Below are 27,057 nucleotides of genomic sequence, written 5' to 3' on the forward strand. Positions count from 1 at the left end.
TCGTTGATACTCATGGGTTGATACTCAACCACTGACCCACATGAGCCAGGTACCTTATCTCTTTTTTTTGCCTCTTATTAAAACAATTGGATGTTTTGAAAAGCTTTTTGAAACATTTTTCCCCCAAAAATAAAGAAAACCATAATCAGGTGACATTAATATTTTACATGCAGATGGATGTGTATCATTTTCTGGATGATAAAGTGAAATATATGTATTTTTAATCCTCACTCGAGGATATTTTTTCCATTGATATTTTTAGGGAGAGTGGAGGGGAGGGGAGAGGAGGGAAACATTGATGTGAGAGAGATTGGTTGCCTCCTGTTTGCATCCCTACTGGGGCAAGAGATCAAGCCTGTAACCAAGGTATGTGCCCTTGAACAGGAATCGAACCTGAGATCTTTCAGTCCCTGGGCCAACACTTTAACCACTGAGCAAACCTGTCAGGGCTAAAGTGAAATATTCTTGGCACAAAAATATTCTCATTTGAATTCAGATGAGATGTTAACACTTTGCTTTCTTCTCTAACAGGTTCATCCTAAATTCCACTACAAACAGGCTCATGACCCGGGTACAGACACTTCTTGCGTGGCTTTTTCCTATGATGGTACTGTCCTTGCCTCTCGTGGAGGTAGGTTAAAAACTTTCTTTTTGATGTGTTTCTATGTATAAAATGATCATATTTAACTCCAACAAATTTTCACTAATATTCTGGCACTTAGTAAAGCTAGTTTTGGCTAATGCACCTTTGCCAGTTTGATTGTTTTCATTAAAATGCATGCTCATCCTGGCAATATTATTTTATATAAAGGTATCAAGTAAAATTTAGAAAGTATGTACTTTTGTGCCTAAGTTTTTATTTTAACTTCAAATTCCTTATGAGTGAAGCCTCCAAGGATGACTTTGCCTCTGCCTTATGGAATTTTGTACATGGAGTTCTATATTTTTATACCATTTTATAATTCTGGGTCTGGTGTTTCAAGATCTTTATTGCTGACCATTAGTCCCGTCCCGTCCCGTCCCCCCCCCCCCCCACACACACACACACCCCACCCCGTTTAACCAGTACAGGTCCTCTTACTGCCAGGAATTTCATTCAGATTCCCTTTTCTTCAAAGAAGCCTACTCAATTCAATTAAAAAACACACACACAAAGGTTGGATACCTGGATGTTATTTTTTAATAGTTCCATAATTCTTCGTGGTCATATTGTATTCAACTACACTCGTATGGTTGAATAGAGGTTGTTTCTAATTTTTTGCTAAATCTTTCTCACAAGGATAAGCTGTGCATTGATAGACAGAAATAAGAGAATAGTGAGGGCAGTTTATGAGCAAAGCATTGTGGGGAGGTATAGGATATGACTGGGGACGTAGGCCCATTTGTGGGGAGAGAAAAGAAACAGCAGGGTCAGTAGGTTGGAGCATGCTACAGATGCCCCAAAATATGACGTCAAGGAGTTAGTCTTGATTCTGTGGGCCAGATTAATCTGGCAGCACTACACACAGTCATTCACTCACTCACTCAGCTACTATATATTGAACGACTGCTCTGAGCTAGCATTATGCTGGGTGATGAGTATACACTGTGAACATCATGCACAGGGCTTCTTCCCTGAGAGAGTTTACAGCCTGGGTTAGGGGGCAGTGGAAGTGAAGAGGAGATGCGACTTGCACAGCTCTCTCCCCAGTTTAACCAGGCCAGGTCCTTTTACCCCCAGGAATTCCATTCAGAGTCCCTTTTCTCCAAAGAAGCTTTATCCATTACATCACTCACAGAACTAAACTAAGTAAAAAAAATACATGTGCCTGTATTTCCTATTTATGGTATACATGGCAAAGGTGGGTCTGTATAAAATATGTATTTTGGTCCATCTATTCTAAACTTCTACTTGAGTCCTAAGGTAACTCTTAAGTAAGACTGTATATACTCTTTACTTATAAACAGTGGTTCTTACCCCAAGAGGGTTTCTAAATCCTTGGGAAGATTTTTTAAATGATAAATGCTCTACTTAAAAATCCTCACATTCACTCTTGCCTTTTTAGAGTGGTATACCCAAATCTCCAAGGCAGAGTCGGGAGGAAAGAGGGAATAAATTAGAAGGGAGCATAGTTTGAAAATTCTTTATTGCACAATTCACTTTCTTGTCAAATAGACCAGCCTCCACCCAGTTGATAATCACTCCCTTAGAAGTGTAGGATGGATTCCATTTCAGTCAGTCATTTTGGTGATAATTCTTACCACCCCCTTCCATCCTGTAGTAACTATTGGGTAACGAGCAGTTGTCGACACAGCATGTGTGTTGTATTCCATCATTTCCCTTCCTGGGCATTTACAATATGGCAGATGGAAGTCTATTCACCATAGTCCCCAGGGTGTTGTATGGTGCTCCTACTAGCTGCCAGGTTAGCTAAACTGTTTAATGGATGTTTTCTTACTGGTTGAAAATTATGAGGAAAAATCTGTAACCTTTTTTAAAGACTGAAGCAAAAGGTGAGTCTTGCAAAGTTCTTCCTATGCAAGCGGGTCCCAGTCCAGCCTGTTGAGGATTAGCACACCTGCCTAAGTTGGGTCTCAGAGGCACGGTCACTGTGGAGAGTGGGGATTTTTATTGAACTCTCCACTCACCTCGCTTGCACCTGATCCTGATTCCGGATTGGACCCGAGGGGTTGAGGCAGGTCTCAGCTGTGGACACTGGGGAGAAAAAACAGCAAAGACGTTACTTATATGGGTTTTGGCTTTCGTTATGGTCAGGAATTAGTTAGTAGCCCTATAGAAATATAAAAAAGCGACTCTCAAAAAGAATATTCATGATAACTTTATATAGCTTGGAGTAGTTGTACTCCCCAGCAAAGAAGAATGATAGCCACAGGTCCAGTTGGGCTGGAGAGGAGGTAGGCCCATGGCTCTCCCTTCATTAATGTTCATGGATAGCTTCACATACACACTCGAGGGATAAAGAATATGATGTGAGTTGAGCTATTTTCAGTCCTGATGGTTGTTAAACTGATATCCTCTTAAGAAGTCAGGTTGTGCTCAAGTCTACCACAGGGAACTACCATCTGCTCTAAAATCACTCCTTAGAGTGGATTCTCCAGGGTTCCTTCTACCTACAGATGCTGCAGCCATCTGGAAAGGAATTTCTAGATGGCCAGTGCATTATCATATATCTTCTACTGTTCTCGCAACTACCACTTTCAAGCTCCCCAAACAGTTAAAAAAGGAAAACATGCCCATGGGCCTCTCCTTCCTCCCCTTCTCTCCCTTCCGATGGCTGTGCACTAAGTTTACAAACTCTAAGCTGGGAACGAGTTCTTTTTTGTACAATTCACTCTGCCCTTTTTTCTTCTTCTTATTCCTCTCTCAGGCGATGATACATTAAAATTATGGGACATCCGACAGTTTAATAAGCCACTTTTTTCAGCCTCGGGTCTTCCCACCATGTTTCCAATGTAAGTAGCATATTCTTAATATTTGATAAGCATAAGAGAATAGAAAAGAAATTATTCACCTCTGTGTTAATTTTTATATGTCTTTTAGATCTTCTAGAAAAGGGATTTGAAGAGTGATTGAGATGGTGTTTTGAAAAATGCATTTTATTTTTCCTTTTCATTTTGCACATTCTTCAGACTGTAAAACTTTGAGGTTGTGATGATGTTTGTTCAAGTGTTTGTGTATATATATTGGATCCATGCATAGGTCTTTGGGTAGGAAAAATACTTTAAGGGATTGAATTGTACTCTTAATATTGTATAAATGACAGGGTAGGCCTACATTTTTGTTGTCTTCTAACATTTTTAAACTTTTTATCATCAAAGCAAGTTTTTATAGTTAGTAAGCATTATTATATACCATTTCCCTTTTTTACATATATTTTTATTGCTTTCAGAGAAGAAGGGAGAGGGAGGGAGAGATAGAAACATCAATGATGAGAGAGAATCATTGATTAGCTGCTTTCTGCACACCCCGCACTGGGGATCAGAGCCTGCATCCTAAGCATGTGCCCTGGCCGGGAATCAAACCGTGACTTCCAGATTCATAGGTTGATGCTCAACCACTGAGCCACACTAGTCAGGCCCAATTTCTTATCATCATTTACCTGGATTTGTTCAGACCATCTTGCTGTGGGTAGCTGAACACTGTTATCTCTATCTTACTAAGTTGACAAGTGAGGCATTTAAGATATTTTTCTTAGGCAGCTGAGGTGGAATTTGACCTCCATGCCCTACAGTTGGTGCCTTAACAAAATTTCCAATTTTGGTAGAAATAAAATTTCACCTCTGTATTAAGTAATGACCAGCATAGAGACATGGAGGTAAGGGGAGCATCAGGTGCAGGATGCTGTGTGACAACAGCACTAACTCTAACGTGGTCTGTTGCCCAAGGCATTTATCTGTTAAGATAAACAGATGGACAAACATGGATTAATAGTTGATGAGGTTTTTTGGAGCTGTTACGCCTGCTCCAGGTAATGCTAACTACATAACTTGTTTGGATCATGACTTACACTATTCCCAACCAGTGGCTAGACCTCTAATAACAAGACCTATCTAATCTAATAAAAGACAAAAAGGGTAATTGACTGTACCTTCGCTACGCTTCCCATTGGCTAATCAGGGCGATATGCAAATTAACGGCCAAGAAAGATGGCAGTTAATTTGCGTACGTAGGCACAATGATGGGAGGTGAAAGGGGAAGGACAGTGATTGGAAACCCAGGCAAGAGCCGGGAGGCAGGGCAAGGGCGGTCCCCAGGGCTGCCCTTGCCCTGCCCCCAGGCCCTGGATCGGAGAACCGGGCCGCCTTTGATCAGTGATCGGAGAAGCCACGACGATCCCACAGCAGGCAAGGGTGGCCTGCAGCCAGCCACCGTGTGCGCCTGCCCCTGGGTCGCCGCGGCGATCCCACAGCAGGCAAGGACGGCCCCACCCTGGCCACAGCTCAAGGGAGAGTACAACATGCAGTGTAGGCCAGGAGCCTGAGAGATCAACAGAGAGGGGCGCCTGCTCCAAGCCTCCACGGTGTGGCTGGGGGCAGGCCACCAGCAGACATACACACACACACACACACACACACACACACACACACACGCACGCACACAGTGCCTACTCTGAGCCTCCAATGTGGCTGGGGGCAGACCCCCAGCAGGGACACACACACACACACACACACACACACACACACACACGATGCCTGCTCCGAGCCTCTGCTGCCAGACTGTGGCCATCAGTAGGACATCCACTGAGGGCTCCCGGACTGAGGGGCAGGCTGGGCTGAGGGAACTCTACCCCCCCAGTGAACGAATTTCGTGCACCGGGCCTCTAGTCGTATATAATAAAAGGGTAATATGCAAATAGACCAAATGGTGGAATGACTGGCCACTATGATGCGCCCTACCCACCGGGGGGCAGACTCTCAACTCAGGAGCTGCCCCCTGGTGGTCAGTGCGCTCCCACAGCGGGTGTGCTGCTCAGCCACAAGCTGGGCTGATGGGTGGTGAGTGCAGTGGGCGTGGTGGGAGCCTCTCCTGTCTCCATGGCAGAACTAAGGATGTCCCACTGATGGGCCTAACCCAGTGGTCTGCAAACTGCGGCTTGGCAAACTGCGGCTCGTGAGCCACAGGTGGCTCTTTGGCCCCTTGAGTGTGGCTCTTCCACAAAATACCGACTTATGTGCATGGGCCACGAAGTTTCAATCGCACTGTACGTGCTCACTCACACATGGTATTTTGTGGAAGAGCCACACTCAAGGGGCCAAAGAGCCGCATGTGGCTCGTGAGCCACAGTTTGCCGACCATGGGCCTAACCCGTCAGTTGGACATCCCCCGAGCGCTCCCAGACTGCTAAAGGGCGTAGGCTGGGCTGAAGGGGGATCCCCCTCCCCCAGTGCATGAATGTCGTGCACTGGGCATCTAGTTGAATCATAGTCACCAATTAGGTTCCAGCTGTGCAGCCTGCTTCTCATTTTATGGTACTCGACTGGGCAAAACTCAAAGTATTGGAGCAGTGGTGGTGGTGAAAAATACTCTAAAACTGGACAAAGTAATCACTGCTTAGACATTAGTCATCCCATGTCTGTTTGCATACAGATACTGTAGATGTCTACATGGAGTTTTTCCCAAACTCTAGTTCAAAGCAAAGATTCTGGAATCAGACATCCTAAGTTTGAATCCCAAAGGCACCACTTACTTTTGTGAACTTGGACAAGGTTTATTTAATCTCCTCCTGCCTCAGTTTCCTCATCAGTAAAATGGGGATAATAATAGCTACCTCATAGGATTCTTGTGAAGATTAAGTGAATTAATTTAAGTGCTTGACTTGTAAGTCCTATTTAAGAGTCACCTCTTGTTACAGTGACCTTGCTTATATTTTATTTAATTGACACAATATTGCTGCACTATTGTGGAGTCATAAGCTTATACTTACACACTCTTTTTGTCTGTAGGACTGACTGCTGTTTCAGTCCAGATGATAAACTCATAGTAACCGGCACATCTGTTCAAAGGGGATGTGGCAGCGGCAAACTCGTTTTCTTTGAGCGCAGGACTTTCCAGAGGGTGTATGAAATAGACATCACGGATGCGGTATGTAGATTTTTTCTTTCCCAGCCTTGAGAATGAAGTGAAATTTGCCTGTTAGCTGTTTTTTGTTTTGTTTTTTTAGATAGAACATAAGCCCTGGCTCCTTACAGTGCAATAGTAGCTACTTTTTTCTTCATCACAATGAACTTAATTTCTGTTTAGTTATTTGGAAGTTTAAGACATTTCAGATTTAACTTATACAACTCAAAAAAACCGCTTTAGTTTTCTTTACAGATTAATATGAGCACTATAATCCCAGCATTCATTCATTCATGTCCTGAGAATGAACATGATATAATCTATAATAATAAAAGCATAATATGCTAATTAGACCACGTGTCCTTCCGGACATCCTTCTGGATGACCTTCCAGACAAAGCCCGGGCTGCGAGGGAAGCCTGCCTGGTTCCCCGGTGCCTGCTGGCTGCTGGAGGGAAACCCGGTCCTGGGTGCCACAGGGAAGCCGGTGCTGGCAGCTGAGGGAAGGAAGGCCTACTCTTGCACGAATTTTGTGCATCGGGCCTCTAGTAATATAATAATAGTGAAGATTCTCAGATTCTTTAGAAATATCATATATCTTAAACAGTGCTCTTATGTAGGTTTCTCCAGTTGTTTTAGCTCTTTGTAAACATTTGAGACATATTAAGCACTTAAATGATTCAGACAATTGAACAACTGTTTTAAAATCACCAGTAAAAAGCTTCTGTCTCTGATATTCTAGCATTACTTTGGAGTCTTAATTGTAGGCCTACATTTGCAACCATGGTACAGTTAGACAATATAGAAATAACAATGAGACCGATTCTAGATGAGTACTTAAGTTTTATAGATCTAATCTCATGACATCATTTGAAGTGTGCCAGCACTAATAATACTTTTTTTGGGTGCATCCAAGAGCCAACTAAAACAGTAGAATTAAAGAAAAACACTCTTGATTCTATCAACTTTAATCTCAAGAAAAAAAATTATTATAATTGAGCTATTCTGTTATGCCTCTCAATGACTGTGCATTTCAGTCTTATTCATGGTATTGTGTTTTTAAATTGTAAGTTAAGTGGTAATGTAATAAATTGAGGGGTGCAGGAGTATGATCACACATTTAAAGGCGTGCTGGGTTTCTGTAGTGCACAGAACATGCTGTCTGCTGTGTAGCTCCGAGTTGCTCTTCTAGTTAGATCTTTTTTTCCATAGCGCTTACCACCACCTCATCCATTGTATATTTGTTTGCTTTTGTCTGTCTCCTGCCACCAGGATGTATAAGCCCAGGAGGGCACAAATTTTGTCAGTTTTGTTCACTGTGACATCCTCAGTGTTTAGAAGAGTGTCTGATATACAGTGAATGAGTGAATGATATAAAGTCGGCCCTTGGTATCCATGGGTTTTGGAACTGTGGATTCAACCAAGCTTGGGTTGAAAATATTCTAAAAAATTGCAGAAAGTTGATCCCCAAACATTTCAGTATAACAACTATTTACATGGCATTTACATTGTATTGGGTTTTAAAGTAATCTAGAGATGGTTTAACGTATAGGGGAGGGTGTGCAAATACCATACCATTTTATGAAAGAGACTTGAGCATCTGCGGATGTTGGTGTGGAGGGCAGGGGTCCTGGAACCAATCCCTCTCCACCCCTGGAAGGATGACTATATTTGGGAGTGGAGGTGAGTAATGTATGTTGTGGAGCACAGGTGTCCTTGGAGAGTGATGCAGGAGAGAAGTATGGAGAGATGGAAAAGCAAACTGACCTTAGACACTATAACAAGAAGGTGACATTGTGTTTGGCTTTTTTTTTTTTTTTTTTTTTAAAGTTAAGGAATGGCACTAGGTTTTAGAACAGTTCTAGGGTTTTAAAACAGTTAATTTTTTCTGAAGTGTGAAGGTTAGATTTATAATATTCGATGTTAATTTATATATGAATGCTGAAGTTTATAACTTGGGAGACTGGATCAGTGTTCTGAGAAATTAAAAAAAGAAAAGAAAAGAAAGGAAGCAGGTTTTTGAAGAAAGACAGTGAGTTCTATTGTGGGTATGTTGAACCTGAAGTACCTGTAGGATGTCTGGGTGGATGGGTGGATGAGTTTGGTGCTTAAGAGAAAGAAGACAGTTTTGGGAGAAGCATTTATAATTCATAGTTAAAATGTTGGTTGCTGCCTGGCTGGTGTGGCTCAGTGGTTGACTGTCGACCTATGAACCAGGAGGTCACAATTTGATTTCCAGTCAGGGCACATGCCCGGGTTGCAGGCTCGATCCCCAATGTGAGGCGTGCATTGATATTTCTATCCCTCTCTCCTTCTCCCTTCTTCTCTGAAATCAATAAAAATATATTTTCAAAAAATATTGTTTGTTGATGAGTTAGATTAAGGAAAGGGCACAAAGGAGAGAGAAAGTGAGCCCTAGGAAGCCAGAGCATTTAAGGGATGAGCAGGTGAAGAGGAGCAAACAAAGGAGCCAGGTCAGAAGCAACTACTAGACCATCTACTGAATTAGAAAAGCCCCCGGCAGACTTGGAGATCCATCTTGATAGATGAATGAGAGAGAACTTCAAACAGGGACAAACCACATACCTTCCAGGGGCCTTTTAAATCATTGATTTAGGATTTGTTTGTCTTTTTATTGTTGTTAACATCAGACAACATTGTTTTCTGTTTATATAGTAGAATGGTATGTTAAAGAGACTTTAAACGGCCTCTTTGATCTGTTTTCTCAAGTTTTAAGTCTTCTTAGAATGAGAGAAAATAAACTAATGCATTCTTTGGGGTGGATAAGGGGTGGACACTTTAGTGGTGTGCTTAATGGCTAGGCACAGGCAGTGGTGGCCTTAGGTCTGTCCTAGATGTATCCATTTACTGCAGTAAAGTGTGATTGATTGTATTATTTGTGCACCCTCTTCTAAAACAAAATAAACTCCCAGATAGTTATGTTCTAGAATGCTAAGCTCAACATGTATATATGGAGGCAAACATTGTTTTCAGTCGGTGGTATTAGAATCTACATAGTTAGTTTCCTAATAACTAATAACTGTCCTACAATCTTCACAATAAGCAGCTTTTAAAAATATAACAATTATACTTCCCATATATATTTTTGAAACAAACTTAGAAAAAAACCTGGTTATAATTTTGCTATCTGTATTGTCATATGCCCTGAAAATTTTTTCCCTCTGTTCAATGTTGAGATTCTCAACTCTCTTCAGTAAGAGATGACAAATGTTTAACATTTATTTTTTTTACTGTGCTATTTATGCACATTTTGTAATTCTGTTGTAATTCTTTTTAGATGTTTTTGTTGTGTTTCCTTAAGTTAAAGGAAACACGTGCATATTCTTCACATATCTAATTCTTTGTGATTTGAGTGGTGTGATTAGCCTCTATGATGAATTCTAGAATATAACTTGGATCTTGAATTTACACCCTCACTGTCGTTTTTGTGGAAGATGGGACAGACTTTTTATATTGTGTAAAAGGCTTTTATTACCTTACTAGAGGCCCGATACATGAAATTTGTGCAAGAGTAGGCCTTCCTTCCCCCGGCTGCCGGCACCAGCTTCCCCCTGGCACCCGGGACCTGGGCTTCTCTCACAGTCCCGGCTTTGTCCAGAGGTCGTCTGGAAGGACATCCGGTCTAATTAGCATATTATGCTTTTATTATTATAGATGTTCTGTGATAAAAGTATAGGAGTGAAAGAATGGAAAAAATATAATTTGACCCTTACCGAGTTGGCTCAGTGGATAGAGTGTCGGCCTGCAGACCGAAGGCTCCCAGGTTCAGTTCCGGTTAAGGGCACATGCCTGGGTTGCGGGCTCAATCCAGCATGTAGGAGGCAGCCAATCAATGATTGCCTCTCATCATAGATGTTTCTATCTCTCTCTTCTTCTCCCTTCCACTCTGAAATCAATAAAAATATATTAAAAAACAAACAAAATATAATTTGAAGATGATGCATCAATTTAAAAAATTATTTAGAAGAAACATGGAAAATTTTCAACCTTTTCAAAATTCCTTTTCTTTTAGGGAATGCTTTAAGTAACACCATAAACTATTATTAGCTTAGTAACTTTTTTTTTAATCAAGCTATAATTTATTGCAGAGTGGCTAATAGAATTTCCTTTTTAGCTGCTATAATTCAAGGGATGTAGTTCATGCAATTGATGAGCATATTACCATTTATACACTTTAGCCCAGGCATAGTGACATAAAGTTGTTTTGACCTGGTGCTATTTAAGATAGTGGCCTCTCTACCTCAGTTGCTTTTGACAATAATCTGAAAATGCTTTTTTTAAAAATCTATATATTTTTTAATTGATTTTTTACAGAGATGAAGGGTGAGGGATAGAGAGTTAGAAACATCAATGAGAGAGAAACATCAATCAGCTGCCTCCTGCATACCCCCCACTGGGGATGTGCCCACAACCAAGGTACGTGCCCTTGACCGGAACCGAACCTAGGACCCCCCAGTCCACAGGCTGACGCTCTATCCACTGAGCATTTCCTTGGGCAAAGAGAAGAAAGGTGGAAAAGAAAAGCCAGAAATTTCACACTGGATCCTGACTTCTCTTCTGATTTGTTTGTTTGCTTACGTACTTTGGTGAGGACCCTTGTTTCTGTGAACATTGACTGAACAAAATGAGGAAAAGAAAGAAAAACTAAACCTTTATTTTTAAAACAGCTATAGCGTTTAACACAACTGATGTAGCTGAAGGGAAGGGCAGAGGAGGGGAATTTGCTCTATTTTCAACTACTGTGCCTTTAGCATTTCCAAGTTGATTGAGAATCCTAGTGCCAACATAAGAAATATAATAGTAAAGGTCTTTTAAGGAAGAAAAAAAATTATTTGTGATTACCTAAAGAATATTTGATTATCTTGAAGAGAATAGATAGCAAAGAACAAGGATGTATTAGATCAGGGGTGGGCAAACTTTTTGACTCGAGGGCCACAATGGGTTCTTAAACTGGACCGGAGGGCCGGAACAAAAGCATGGATGGAGTGTTTGTATGAACTAATATAAATTCAAAGTAAACATCATTACATAAAAGGGTACGGTCTTTTTTTTTTTTTTAGTTTTATTCATTTCAAACAGGCCGGATCCGGCCCGCGGGCCGTAGTTTGCCCACGGCTGTATTAGATAGTTGCCTCTTTTTACTTATTTTCCAGAATATCCCCTGTGGCGAGCTGGCACGGCCATGGCATACTCAGCCCCAGGGCACCTTATGTGCCACGCCAGCTCAGCCTGGTTCAGTGACCCTGAGAGGGGGCGGTGAAGGATGGAAAAAAAAAGACAAGAGAAGAAATCTGGGTCTGGGTGGGAAGCTGCTGGGAGAGTCAGCACCAGCACCCACAAGCTGTGTATTTTATAGCCAGATTCCACAAAGCAAAGTAAGGGCGTGGTCAAGATGTTTACAGCATTCTCGTAAGTTTTGATCCTACTCAATTACATGCGCCTGAACTCTGTCAAGCCCACATCACTCAGGCACGTGGGGCCATGTGTTTGGACCATAGGTTCAAGCTTACAACCATAGCTGTTGGCTATAATTGTGCTGGGAGGGCTCTGCCCTCCAAGCTGGGACTAGCACGTGGCAATGAGAGGACTGTGCCCTCTTATTAGTCCGAGGCTTGAACCTGTCCAAACACTGTAGCCGCTCTCCACATATCCCCCTTTTCTTTTGTTTTTAAGCACTTCTATTTACATCATCGAAAGCTCTAGATAAATTATTCAGCATTACTAAAACATAACTTCTGGCTATTTAACAGAACAACCACAGTAATATTAATGTAATACAGCAACAAGAGAGAACAAAACTCTGGCTATTAATAAAACAATAACAAAGCAATGCCAATGCAAAACCAAACTAACATTTTTCGAACTATTTCTTCAAAATAAAAGTTTCTTTTGCTGCTGGTTTATATCTACTCAGAGTCCTCAGATTTGGCTGCGCTAGACTTTACAGAAGACTGGCAGCTAACCAACGCTAGCATAGCCATAAACATGGCTGAAGGAGTAGCTTCCACTCCTTGCTTTTCTGCCATCTGCTGGGCCTCAGCTGTTAGCTTCTTCAGCTGACCCCATGTTGGCACCTCGGCCGCTTGTGTAGCCTTCATTTTCTTTTTCTTCCTCTTTGCTGTCATCGGGGCAACTCTCAGTCTTTTGAATGGAGGGACAAGAAGCTTCTCTGGGTCCATTGTGCTGACGCACGTAACGCTCTGGCACCCAGATTAGCTGCGCTGCTCCTTCTGGAAAGATACAAACACAACCTCTGCCCCACATCATTATTGGATCTGGTCCAAACCATCGTCCAGTTTGTGCATCCTTCCATCGGGCCAACCCGGCGGAGGCTATTGTACTGGAGGCCCAATGCCTTGTGCCTCTGTATGGCCCTCTACATCGCAACTCAAAAAATTAAGGTATAAAGAGCATGACAGTTTGTTTTGAGGTGACACATAGCATCTGTCTCCCCCTTTTTGTTTTAGTAATTGTATCTAAAAGTACGATTGGCTCTTTCCACTATTGCTTGACCTTGAGGATTATAAGAGATACCAGTTTTATGACAAATTTGATATTGCTGACAAAAGTGCTAAAAAGCAGAACTAGCACATGCGGGTCCATGGTCTGTTTTTAGCTCTAAGGGAGGCCCTCGTACCACAAAGGCGGCTAAGCAAGGATTGATTACGTGCTTGGTGCTTGTTTGGGGAGTTGCAAAAACAAAGTGGGAGCAGGTATCTATATTAACATGTACCCATCTCTCCTTACCAAATTCCGGGACATGGGCGACATCCATTTACCAGATTTGATTAGGTTTAAGACCCCTAGGATTAACCCCAAACGATTGTACAGGGCAGTGAATTACACACTGAGTGCACTGTTTAACAATTTGACGAGCTTGTTCCTGAGAAATACGTAACTGTTCGCACAGGGCAGCAGCATTTTGATGATGAGGGCTGTCTTGGCTTCCTCTGTCAAACAGCGCGGGGATGTCGGAGACGGATCTCCCCTGAGTACATGAAATACTCGAACCAATTCTTGTGCAGCTTTTAATTTTTCTCCTAATAGGGTCCATTGATCAACCCAGATAGGGGTATCTGTAAGCCAGGTAATTTTAGCTGCTGTATGCTGGGTCGGAGAGATGATCAAGGCTCCTGTTGAAAATTCTGATAACCTAATCCATGCCTCCCATTTTGAACGGACATTGGGATAGATGAGCGCCTCTCTTGCTGATTCTTTCCTCCCCCCTTTTGGGGGTGAAATCTTTGATTAGAAGTAACAATGGAACTGGGACTTGTTATTAAAACCTCCATCTGCTTTAGCATCTCCCGACCCCATAGGTAAATGTTGCAATACATATGGTTGAAAATAGCCTGTATTTCCATCTGGATCTTCCCATTGAAGGAGCTGAGCACTCTGCAAGGGTTAAGTAACATGCCCTACACCTTGTCATTCAGAAGCTGTGGGGTTTAAAGGCCAAGCCTGTGGCCAAGTCTAAAAGCAATTGACTGACACATCAGCTCCAGTACCTATAAACCCCTTAAAAAGGCTTCCCATTAACCCTTAGTTCTAACTCAGGCCGGCCCTGCGTGACTATTCTTGCTCAGTATACTGCGTCGCTGGACCCAAAGCCTGCTGTACCACGGGCCGACCAGTAAAGGCTGCCCTTCTGGGTAGTAGGGCAGAAGGAGAATTTGTGCTATATTTGTTTCTGGTAAGACCTGAATTATAGTATTAATTGTCTGTGCCATTACTTTAATTTCTCCAGTATAGTCCTGATCTATCACCCCAGGGAGAACTTGAAACCCTTTCAATGTTAAACTGCTCCTCCCTAAAATTAGCCCCATGATGCCTACGGGAAGGGGACCATACACTCCCGTGGTAATGGCCTGAGGCCCTATTTCCAGGATTAGTACATATCGGGAGGTAGGATAGAGGTCCATTCCTGCGCTTCCCGGGGTGGTACAGTAAAGGCTTCGGACGGTTGGCTTTGGGACTGAGCCGGCTGGAAAGACTGAAGTGGGGTCAAGGATATGGTCCCTACTGTTTGGTGGGGTCGGGGCTGGCCTCGCGTGAAGTTTCCCTGCCTATGGGGTATTGAATTATCATTAATATCAATCCTGGAGTGGCATTCATTTACCCAATGCTTTCCTCTCCTGCATTTTGGGCATAGTCCAGGCTGCCTGTTTTCACTTCCCATAGCCTTTTGACTTCCATTTCTAACATTACAGTCTTTAGCAACATGTCCCAGTTTACCACAGTTAAAGCATCTCCCTTTCTTTCCCTGCAATACCTCCTTTAACGCGGCAGCCAATACCACTCTTTGCACATAGGCTGGTTCAATGTTGCTATAAACACGGATAAAATCGTGTACAGTGCCATTCTTCCTGTAGGGATGTAAAGCCTCTTGACATACTCTATTTGCATTTTCGACAGCTAATTGTTTCACGAGTACCATTCCAGCCTCAGGGTCAGTCACCCTGCCCACAGCCTGGAACAAGCGGGCCACAAAATCCTGGTATGGCTCCTCCGGGCCCTGGCTGATCTTACTTATGTCTAAAGACTTTTCTCTTTTCGTGGCAGTTGCCTCCAGGCTTTGGTGGCACAAATATTTATCTGCTGATAAGCTTGCATGGGGTATACTAACTGAGCCTGCAAAGCCCCATGACGTCCAGTGCCCATGAGCATATCAATTGTAATGGGTACCCCATGAGCTTGGTTTCTGTTAGCCTGTTCCGCACTAAGCTCTGCCCAATTAGACTTCCATAGTAAGTAATCTCCAGGTGAGAGACAAGACTTTGCAACAGTGTTCCAATCACCAGGAGCCATAGCTTCCTCTAATATTGTATCTAGCAACCCCAGCACAAAAGGGGAAGTTGGCCCATACATAGAAGAGGAAGCTTTTAACTCCTTCAAAGTCTTAAAAGGTATAGACTGATGACCACGGAGCATCTGACCTGGATTCTGAGGATCAGGCTACTCAAATATAGGGTATAGACTGAATCCTGAAGTGTCTTCCCCAGCCTGCCTGGCTCATGCAGAGGCCGCTGGAGTCTAGACAGAGACCCCACTCCTGTTTCTGCTTGTTTAGGGGGCGACCGGAGAGGCTTATGAGTAACGGTAAACTTCCCGAATACTTGCATCAGACCCCCATCATCCCAGTCCCGCCGGAGTTGTTCCCTCGCTGCCTCCTCCTCCAATTCGCGTTCATTTTTGGGAGGAAGCACATCATCCGGAGGGCTCTCCCCCTCAGGCAGTGGAGGTGCCGGAGGTTTAGGTGGAGTCGGAAGCCTCTGGTTACCTTCCACTGTTTGTCTTACATCACCTGCCACATTCATCCACCCCTTTTCAGGAGTGGGCTCTAGGTAGTCCCGAATCAGGGACCACAAACTGAAGGTAGAAACGGGAATTTTCTCTGGACCTTCAGCTATATAGCAATCTCTAAGTTGCTTCCCTACCTTCTCCCATGTTTCTACATTTACCTTTCCTTCCTCAGGAAACCATGGGCAAGTCTTATTTACAGTATTTAACAAATCAAGAAGCTGTTGCTGTCTTACAGAACAGCCTCGCGCTCTGAGCATAGCTTTAAGCATAGATACATATACATTTTTTCTTGTGATCCTGAATTTCCCATGTTTTACACCGAGCTATTTCCAAACCTCGGCTCCTTACCTTACTTTTGCTTTCAGCTTTACTTTTAGTTTTTTACTTTTTCTTTCTGTGCACACCTTACTGGAGCCTCCTTTCACCTGACCACTGCAGTTCCCCCGAACTCAGTCCCTGTTCAGGCGCCAATCCCCTTCCTATGAGAAATGAAATCTAGATTATGCCTTTGTGTTCTTTAAAACAACCACTCAGAATGTCAAGTATTAGGAATCTTCTATCAGTTTGAAAACTTACTAATTTTTTTCATGGAGCCACCTCTACAGTTAGAGAAAGTATATATTCTGGATTTGTCTTCCCGCAACTTTATCAGTTATTTTCATCTTCATCAGATGGAGGAAAGTGAAATAAAATTCTATTGTTGTTAATGTTTACTCTGGCCTTTCCCTAAAAGATAGGGAGAACTAGATGTTTTTACATCAGATTTATTTGTTTATTTACTAACTACAAGCTGTATTCATGCTCCATATTATTATGGGCATTGGATGAAAAATAGATAATTATTGTTAAAATTATGTTAACTAAGTTACAGTTTATATATTTACCAGAAGAAGGGAAAATTTATATTTAAGATCCATATGTCTGATTATAGAGATAGCCTACTACATATGTTGAGGAGAAAGTGAGGTCCATATTGTGTAAAAAATGATTTACTAGTATTTGAAAAATATTTCCATGAAGATATCAACTACGTTTTCTTCTTTATTTAATTAGGTGAAGTTCTGAAGAGAACTTGAGTTTACATTATTTTTTCTCACCTTATAAGATCTAATCTTCATATATATATTTCAATGAGGACTATCAGATTAGCTTTTTATATTTTAATTGCATTTTTTCTGGTTATAAAAACAGTACATATTAAGTCTGAGAAATTGATGATGAATGTAGAAAAGATCATTAAGCAAGTACATATCATATATAATCACATCACTCATAGAATAGTCCCAGATGTGACATATAAATTAATAAATTTTGATGTCCAAGAAAATTGTGTTAACATATAAAATGGCATACCATATAAAGTGAAAATATTATCGCTTTTATTTCAAATAAAGATTTTTTGTGTTCTTATTAGGAGAGAATATTGATATTTTAAATCCAAAGAGATTGAAGAGGAAAAGTAAATGGGTATAACAGGGCCATTGAGTAATAGACCCTCCCTGAAACTAGCTACTTATCTGATTTATAAGTGTAAGGAGCATGCTGACCATTCAGACTACAGTCGTCTTCTGTTATTTGTGCATATGTAGGAGAATAGAAGGCCATTCAAATGAATGGATATTCCAGGAGTTCTCAGAATTGGCTTTGGAGTGTATCTTTGTTTTTACATTTGAATATAGATATAACTAACCTGAAAATTGACTTCAAACAAATGAAGCTATGCCTGGGAAAGCTTGTCTCTGAGGAAGTGAGGAGCTCATCTGTTCTTCCGTTCGTACTGGGAATAGGCTAATGATCTGTCTTCCTGATACAGTCCCAGGCCAGGCAGAGCTGCTCCTCTCGAGACGTTTTCTAGAAATGAGTCGGGGGTGCCCTTGCACAGTTAGGGTTACACAAGGACTGGTACTCAGAGGGGACTTGAACTATCGGCGGACCAAATGCCAACTGAAAATAAACTTGAAAGAAAGACTGTATTTGGCATTTATTCTCCTTCTAAAATGCAGTGAAACCTTCTTAATGGGTAGCACACGGGGATGGAAAAAATAGGCTTTGAATTAACTTTCCATTATCTGATTTTTATTAAAGAGCAATCAGGCAACTGGTTGACCAGGGAATAGCAGTTGCTTTGAATTATGTATTATTTTGAATAGAGAGATATCAGCTGGATGAAATTTTACTGTAATCTACTTTCTTGGGAAGATTAAATAGTGCACATTCTAGATAGATCCTGATGAACATACTTATGTGTAATAGAATATGTATTTCCCCCCAGTGAAGAGGTAAGACAGTCAATCATAGGTATAGGGAGCATTTGCTCACTGAGAACTGAAAGGCAGGGTCTGTGAGCACTGGTTGTATCCTCGGAATCTAAGGTGTATGAATATTTGATAGGGAACCTGGGAGTAAGTAGGTGATGGTGGCTTTTAAGTGGAAATCTGCCCATATAGAAGTTACATGGTTATTTCTCTAGCACCGCCCTTTCCTGGGTCCAGAGCTAGTTTCCAGCATGGCTGCTAGGACAGTGTTTTACAGTCAAGAAGCACGGCGATCAGTCAGTACTACTTTCTGTACCGGTATTTTCTTTAAGCACTGAAAAAAAACGATGCCATTGGGCTAAATGAAAACCAATATTGCATTTTTGCTGTTTTCATGATTTGAGTTCCTGAGCCCTTTCTTGGGGTTTCCTGAAGTAAGCAGCACACACACCAGAGCTCAGTTTACGCAGTCAGTGGAGTCCAGCTGGTTGCCCTGCTGACTAAGCTTCGCAGTGCCCAAGGGCTGGCTGGCTGCAGGGCAGCTTGATGAAGTCACTTCTCGTCCTCAATGCCCCTAAAGGTGTCATGTGATGGATGTCCCAGGGTAGTAGTGTTCAGGATTTGACGAGTGCCCATCTGCAGGCACATGAGAGCAGAGAGATGAGAAACAGTCCATTTCATGGTGCTTTAACTGTTAATACCTTCCTTATGGAGTCTTAAACTGTTCTAGTTAGGGGAAAATGACAGGAACTCGTTTAGTGCTGGTTCCTTCTTTTTATTTAAAAAAATCACACAGTACAATTGATCTCTTTTTAAAGTGTACAGTTCTGTGCCTTTTATACAAGTAGAGTCTCAGAGCCCCATCGACACAATCAGGACAGAAGGAGTTCCCTCACTCCCACACACATCTTTGTGCTCCCCTCTAGTCACATTCTCACCTGTCCCCCCGCCCCACTCCCACCCCGGCCCTCACTGATCTGTTCTCCGTCCCTTGTAGTGTTGCCTTCTCAGGAACGTCTTGTAAGTGCCCTCAGACAGGGCGTAACCTCAGACCGCCTTCTTTCTGCAGAATGAATGCCTTTGAGACCCATCCAGGTCATTTCTGTGAATCAGTAGTTTCCTATAGCGTATTGCTGAGTAGTTTCCTGTATGGTAGTTTGTTTACCTTAAAGGTAAATAAGGTAAATAATTATCCAATTATTTAGCAACATGTCCCAATAATTGGATTATTTCCAGTTTTTGGAGATTATGGATAGAGCTGCTATAAGCACATATATATATATACTAGAGGCCCGGTGCACAAAAATTTGTGCACTCGGGGGGGAGGGGGGGCCCCTCAGCCTGGCCTGGGCCCTCTCGCAGTCTGGGACCCCTTGGGAGATAACGACCTGCCGGCTTAGGCCTGCTCCCGGGTGGCAGAGGGCAGGCCCAATCCCTAGGTGCAGCCCCTGGTCGGGCTCAGAGCAGGGCCGATTGGGGAGTTGGGGTGCCGGCCCGTCATGCACAGAGCAGGGCAGATTGGGAGGTTGTGATGCCACCCTCAGTCACGCTCAGGGTAGGGCCAATTGGGGGGTTGGGGCACCGCCCCCTGTCGCACTCAAGGCAGGGTCGATGGGGAGGTTGCGGCGCCATCCCCGTCACGCATAGAGCAGGGCCAATCAGGGGGTTGGGGCGCTGCCCCCGTCACACACAGAGCAGGGCCGATCAGGGGGTTGGGGTGCCGCCACTCTCACACTCAGGGCAGGGCCGATGGGGAGGTTATGGCTCTACCCCATCACACACAGAGCAGGGCCCGTGGGGGGGGGTGGGGAGCCCCCCCCTATCAGGCACAGAGCAGGGCTGCTCAGGTGGTTGCCCCCCCTCCTCCCCCCCCGTCACACACAGAGCCGCAGGGCGATCAGGGGGTTTGGGAGCTGCCCCCTGTCACGCTGATCCCGGTGCCGGGAGGCATATTACCCTTTTACTATATAGGGTAGAGGCCTGGTGCATGGGTGGGGCTGGCTGGTTTGCCCTGAAGGGTGTCCTGGATCAGGGTGGGGTTCCCCACTGGGGTGCCTGGCCAGTCTGGGTGAGGGGCTGAGGGCTGTTTTCAGGCTGGGAGTGACTGAAGTTCCCAACCGCTCCTTTTTTTCTTTTTTTCTTTTCTTTTTTTATTCTGGGCCAGCTTTACCTTGAGGCTTGGCTCCAGCTCTTAGGCCTCCGCTGCTGAAAGTAGGTTTCTGGCCTTTGCTTACAATGTTGCGAATCTGCTGGCTGAAGTCCGGCGGTATTTGTTACAATGTTTCTTAAACTGCCCGCTCAGAGGCCTGCAGCCGCAGGCGGGGAACATTGGTTTCCTCCAACGATCCTCCGTCACTGAGGCAAGCGAGCCTCATGTTAGTTTCAGGCTGCCTGGCTGCCGGCCGCCATCTTGGCTGACAGTTAATTTGCATATCTCGCTGATTAGCCAATGAAAAGGGTAGCGGTCGTACGCCAATTACCATGTTTCTCTTTTATTAGTGTAGATATATAAAAGGGTAATATGCTAAGTGTCTGTCTGACCGGTAGCCATGATGCATACTGACCACCAGGGGGCAGACGCTCAATGCAGAAGCTACCGTGGCACGCACTGGCCATTTACAGAGAAACAGCACCATGGACCTGACACCCACGAAACAACACTGGGCTTCCCCCAAGTGGGACACAGGCCCTGCCGTCACTCTGGAGCAACAGCCCACCAAATTGCAGCCGATGCTGCCGAGACCCCATGGAACAAAATGTGGCCCACAGCCCAGCCCAGCCCGAAAATGGTGGCTATGGGCTCCGGGTAATGACATCACGTAGCAACGCCTGGCTTCCTCTCCCTAGCAACAGGCCATCCTATCTAATAAAACAGAAACATGGTAATTGGCGTATGACCGCTACACTTCCCATTGGCTAATCAGCGAGATATGCAAATGAACTGACAGCCAAGATGGCGGCCAACAGCCAGACAGCTTGAAACTAACATGAGGCTTGCTTGTTTTAGTGACAGAGGAAGCCTTCCCCGCCTGCGTTCCCGGCCTCTCAGCTGCACTCTAAGCAACTATGTTACAAAAATAGAAGCTAAACAAAACCCCAGGCTTCAGCCAGCAGGACTGCAACATTGTTTCAAATACAGAAGGGTAAACAAAGGCCAGAAACCTGCTTTCAGCAGTGGAAGTCTCATAGCTGGAGCCGAGCCTCAGAGCTAAAGCTGGCCCAGAATGAAAAAAAACGGAAAAAAGGACAGGTTGGGAGCTTCAGTCACCCGTCAGCCTGAAAACGGCCCTCAGCCCCTCACCCAGGCTGGCCAGGCACCCCAGTGGGGACCCCCACCCTGATCCAGGACACCCTTCAGGGCAAACCGGCTGGCCCTCACCCGTGCACCAGGCTTCTATCCTATATAGTAAAAGGGTAATATGCCTCCCTGCACCGGGATCAGTGGTGCAGCGAGGCCTCCTGGCACCGGGATCAGCGTGACAGGGTGCGGCGCCCCAACCCCCTGATCCGCCCTGCTCTGTGTGTGACAGGGGGTGGTGCCCCAACTCCCCTATCGGCCCTACTCTGTGAGTGACAGGGGGGAGCTCCCCAACCCCCTGATCGACCCTGCTCTGTGCGTGACAGGGGGCGGCGCCCCAACTCCCCAATCATCCCTGCTGTGAGCCCGACCAGGGGCTGCACCTAGGGATTGGGCCTGCCCTCTGCCACCCGGGAGCGGGCCTAAGCCAGCAGGGCGTTATCTCCCGAGGGGTCCCAGACTGCGAGAGGGCACAGGCCGGGCTGAGGGACCCCCTTCCCCCCCGAGTGCACAAATTTTTGTCCACCGGGCCTCTAGTTTAACAATAAATGGCACTGCAGACCTGGTGCCCACAAAGCAACACTCAGCCTCCCCCAAGTGGGACACAGGCCCCGCCACCACCCCGGATTGACAGCTCACCAAATTGTAGCCAATGCTGCTGAGACCCCATGGTGTAAAATGTGGCCCACAGCCCAGTCCATCCCGGAACGGTGGCTGTGGGTGCTGGGTAATGACATCATGTAGCAACGCTTGGCTTCCTCTCCCTAGCAACTAGCCTCCTTGGAGTTTATTCAGCTCAGGAACATGACTTACTTTATAGCTAGGTGCAAACATTTTACAGTTTAATCAAATGTTTATGAAGCATTTTCCCATGCCTCATCTCATTTGATCCTCACAGAAGTCCTGGTGTAGGTAGATAGGAAACTCGATGGAGTCCTATTTTCTTTTCATTAGCCGGAAAACAGAGATTTAGAAAGCTTAGAAAGTTGACCTGACTGAAAAGTAGTAAGAAATGGTGGACCTTGAAAATGACTTCAGGTTTTCTCACTGCGCAGAATATAGTCAAACACTGCTGCAGTTAAATATTTTTCCCTTCGTTCCCCCTGCGTGATCTATAACAGGGGTCCTCAAACTTTTTAAACGGGGCCAGTTCACTGTTCCTCAGACCGTTGGAGGGCCGGACTATAGTTTAAAAAAAAAAAAACTATGAACAAATTCCTATGCACACTGCACATATCTTATTTTGAAGTAAAAAAACAAAATGGGAACAAATACAATACTTGTATTTGCATGTGGCCCGCAGGCTGTAGTTTGAGGACCCCTGATCTATAATAACAATCTGCTTCGTGTTGATATTTACTGCTGTGTTGCTGACAATTACCTGAAAGAGAAGTTGGGGTGCTTCACTGGGCTGGAAAAAGTTTAGCTAAATCAGAAAGCAGGTCTAATTAAGCAAGTTTATTCTATATCTATAAAAGGCTAACTTGACTCACACATGTGCAATACATATAAAGCTCTCGCTGGCGCCAGTCACAGGTGTGTGTTTCAATCTGTCATTGTAGATTGTGAATTTGGTTAACACTTCTATTATAAAGAAAGGGCAAATAACGATATTAAAATATTTCTTCTAATTAAGTTCCTTTCAGTGTGCACAAATTTGTGCACTGGGCCACTAGTATATATAAAATCATAAGTTTTCATAAACACCTAAGAGTAGGCTGGCTGGTCATATGGTGAGTGCATGCTTATTTTTATAGGAATATGCTAGGCCAGTCCTCAGAGAAGCAGTATCTAGCATTCTCACCCACAGCGCATGCATTGTCCACTTTCTCTGATCCTTACCAGCATTTCGTATTGTTGGCATTTTTAACTTTATATGTTCTAATATGTGTGGTGCAGGATGTCATCATGGTTGTAATTTGCATTTTCCTAATGGCTCATGATGCTGCATATCTTCATGTATTCATTTTCCATTTTTATGTCGTGTTTGGCAAAATACCTATTCAGTTTTTTTTTACCATTTTAAAGTCAGGTTGTATGTTTTCTTACTGTTAAGTTTTGAGAGCCTTTTATGTATTCTACATGCCAATATTTTTTTGCCAAATATATGATTTAAAAATATTTTCTCCCACTCTGTTGCTTGTTTTTTTTTTTTGTTTTGTTTTGTTTTGTTTTTTACTTTTTCTTAATGGTGTATTTTATAAAGCAGAAGATTTTAATTTTGATAAAGTCTAGTCTATCATTTTTTTTATTTTATAGACTGTACTTCAGTGTTGCATCTAAGAACTCCTTGACAGACCCAGGCCACACAGATTTTCTTTGTTTTCCTCTAAAAGTTTTATGTTTTACACTTAGTTGTGGTCCATTTTGAGCTAATTGTTGTGTAATAGAGTGAGATACAGGTTAAGGCAGGGCCAGGATGAGGGTCAGGTCCAAGAACAAAATTTAAGAAGGTGCCAAAAATCTTAGTAATTAAGATAAATAACATTTAGCAGTGCTGTGCCAAGCTGCATTAAGTCCTGAGACCAAAGAAAAAAATCAGTTTATCTGGTCTTGTCTTTATTTAAAATTTTGATGTTTTGCTCATCACAGATTTTGGGGGTGTGCGGGTGTGGAGTACTAGAGTGGGGGAAATGGTTAACTCACTGCCGCTTCAGTGGTACTGTGAATTCTGGACGAATTCCCCAATCTACCTACTACTGTTTGCTTCTCAGAGCCCTCAAGTAGGCTCTCCATGCCTTTTGTCCAGGTGTTACAACTGCCCTCAGAGGGAGAGACTGTGTGAAATGTGTTTCCTTTGGCTCACCCAGAGCCAGGGGGATTTACAGCAGGGATGGAAAACTTAACAGTGAAATAGTACACATCGCAGCAGGTGTAACTAGGAGGTGTCTCTACCGTTGCTGCACACATGCAGGGGCATTCATAGTGTAGGGAGTAGGGTGAGGTCACTGATCCCGGAGTGAGCCTCCTCTCTCACCCTGGAGGTATGTTCTCTTGACATCTGTCCATTGCAGGCAACGCTGCTGGCTGTTGCTTATTAGTGGCTGCCTGGCATCAGGCCTGCTTCGCTCAGTTTTTCAGTGTTATCTTCTTGCCTACCTGAGAACTGCGGCCTACCTCTCCGACATGAAAATCAGGCTTACTGTTGTTGTTTTTTAAATTGTTGACAGTATTACAGATGTCTCCCAATCCCTCCTCTTTACCCCCCTCCCCCCAGCTGCTGTCCCACCCCAGGTCTTCACCACACTATTGTCTGTGTCCACTGGTTATGCTTACTTTAAAATATATATGTGTGTGTGTGTGTGTATTTGATTTCAGGGGGAAGTGGGGGGGGGGAGAGAGAGAGAAACATCAATGATAAGAGAGAATCATTAATTGGCTGCCTCCTGCATGCCCCACACTGGGGACCTAGCCCACAACCTGGGCATTTGCCCTGACCAGGAATCAAACCTTGACCTCCTGGTTCATAGGTCAACGTTCAAGAACTGAGCCATGCTGATCAAGCTGGTTATGCTTACTTTTAACAGAAAATTTTACTTAAAGAGCTTATTCCTGCTTATGAAAGCCCTTACCATCAGACCTGTTTTTCCTTTACTTTTAGCCTCACATTCTTAGAACCCGCATCCTTTACTCTAGTCCTCGTGGACTCGGAGGACAGCTGGTCAACCTCCTCTGTTTCCTTGAGGATTATAAAGTTACTGTTCAGTCTTCTCTTATCTAAAGGAACCACAATTAGTTCTTGGTCTTGTCGTTGTTTTTAACATTTCCTTGTGGGATATTTTCTCACCTTCTCTTATCTTTGATGCTCTCTTCTCAACCATTTCTAGATTGTAATGTGACCAAATTGGAGTAAGAGTCTCCTAGGTGCCATTTGGGTGGTAAGGGCATTCTATTCCCAATGCTTAGCATAACATGTGACACATAGTAGGTATTTGGTGAAAAGGTATTTGTTAATGTTGCTTTACCTCTTGTTTTATTTTATTCTAGTGTGTCCTTATTGGTGCCTACTGTCATGGCCTATTCCCTATCACCCTTTCTTGTTTCTATTTTTTGTTAATGGATTAAAAAAATTAATTTGGTATTACAGAGTATAAATGTTTTAGATTTGATGAAAGAAGTGCACGTTTTATTTTGTCTGCTTCTTTAAAACTTGAGATGACCCTTTTTCAGTCTTACTAAAAATAGCCCTGTTTCAAGTTCCATGGAGGAAACAAATTTACTGCGGATGCTTAAAATGCTGGCAATTTGAAACTCGAATAAATATAATTTGTTTGGGTTGTTATAATGTTGATGAATAAGATCTGTGCCCTGGCTCTATTTTGTAGAACACACTCTGTTTTGAAGTAAGGAGATTATTTGTTGGAATTTGTCACTATATTTTATCAAAAGTCTGATCACTGTTCCTCCTTAGAAGGAAGAATTCTCATATACTTATCACTTCATTTCTGTTTTCATCTCCAGTCTTTTTAAAAAGAAAAACTTCATAAATTTATGTAAAGCAGTAGACTCTTAATTCAGGTGCAGCTTTTTTGATTCTCTATCAACATTCTCTTTGAAATCCTGTTTGTGTCGGAATCCAGACTCGGAGCCCACAGGGAGATGTCTTCTCCTGTAATCATCTGTTTGACCGTGGCCCTGTTTTGGGAGTTACATGGTAGAAGCGCTCCCACTTGATGCCTCAGGCTTCATAAATCACCAAAGGCAGAAGCATGAGGACTGAAGGAGGGCTTGTCCAGTTGAGCAGTTTATCCATTTTCTAGTGTCATTTGATCTTGTAACATCCTATGTTAAAAGGTGTCTACTACTTCTTCGTGCCAGCAGTTTCTTTCTTTCTTTTTTAATATTTTTATTGATTTCAGAGAGGAAGTGAGACGGAGAGAGACATGGAAACATCAATGATGAGAGAGAATCATTGATCGGTTACCTCCTTCACACCCCCTACTGGGATCGAGCCCTCAACCTGGACGTGTGTCCTGACTGGGAATTGAACCACAACCTCCCGGTTCATAAGTCAACGCTCAACCACTGAGCCACACCGGATGGGTGGTTGCCAGCAGTTTCAAAAAAAATGTTTTCTGTTTACTGTTTTGCTTTCATTTCTAGTAGAAAAGTCAGCATTTCCCTTTTGGTTAAACAGAAACTTTTTCCCCCTTCTCTGCACATGAGTTTGGTGTTTTACTTAATTGGTATTTGAACTTATCTGTATTTCCTTAAATAGACATAATTGCCATGAACGCCAAAACTGGGTGAAGAATCAGGCGCTAGATAATATAGCCCCGAAGGAGAAACATACTTGACTCCTCTGTAACATATCAAAAAGGAGAGCTTGATTTTGTAGATGTTTGAAGGTGTTCAGAATGACACACTGTTTTTTATATGTTGTATAAACATATAACACAGTAATAACTAGTGCCCTCTTGCCTGACCCCAGCTCCGTGTTCCGTCCCACTGAGCGATGACCACGAGAAGACTGTATGTCTGGTAGAGTTTTCTGTGACACTTTCCCTCTCCCAACCTGAATCTGATGAATGATCTTCAGTAATAAGTTTCCCAGCTGTTCTAGCAGAGCTCTGGCCAGAGTTCACTGTTATATATAGTGTGGGGAGGAGAGAGGTCTGTAAT

The 27,057-nt window shown here is 43.4% G+C and overlaps 1 protein-coding gene across 2 annotated transcripts in view; it reads left to right on the forward strand.

Annotated features, from left to right (window-relative positions):
• WDR70 (WD repeat domain 70) overlaps window positions 1-27,057 on the forward strand; it is a 194,388-nt gene that overhangs the window by 138,596 nt on the left and 28,735 nt on the right. For both annotated transcript variants that reach the window (XR_013995935.1, XM_081089957.1), the window contains exons 11-13: window positions 532-631; window positions 3,369-3,453; window positions 6,445-6,583. Coding sequence is in view for 1 of the 2 variants with exons in the window: in XM_081089957.1 (XP_080946083.1) it covers window positions 532-631; window positions 3,369-3,453; window positions 6,445-6,583 (324 nt within the window). In the remaining variant the exon portion in view is untranslated. The remainder of the gene's footprint in view (window positions 1-531; window positions 632-3,368; window positions 3,454-6,444; window positions 6,584-27,057) is intronic.

Source organism: Myotis nattereri (genome assembly GCF_964212035.1).
Source record: "Myotis nattereri genome assembly, chromosome: 4".
Lineage (NCBI taxonomy): Eukaryota > Metazoa > Chordata > Mammalia > Chiroptera > Vespertilionidae > Myotis > Myotis nattereri.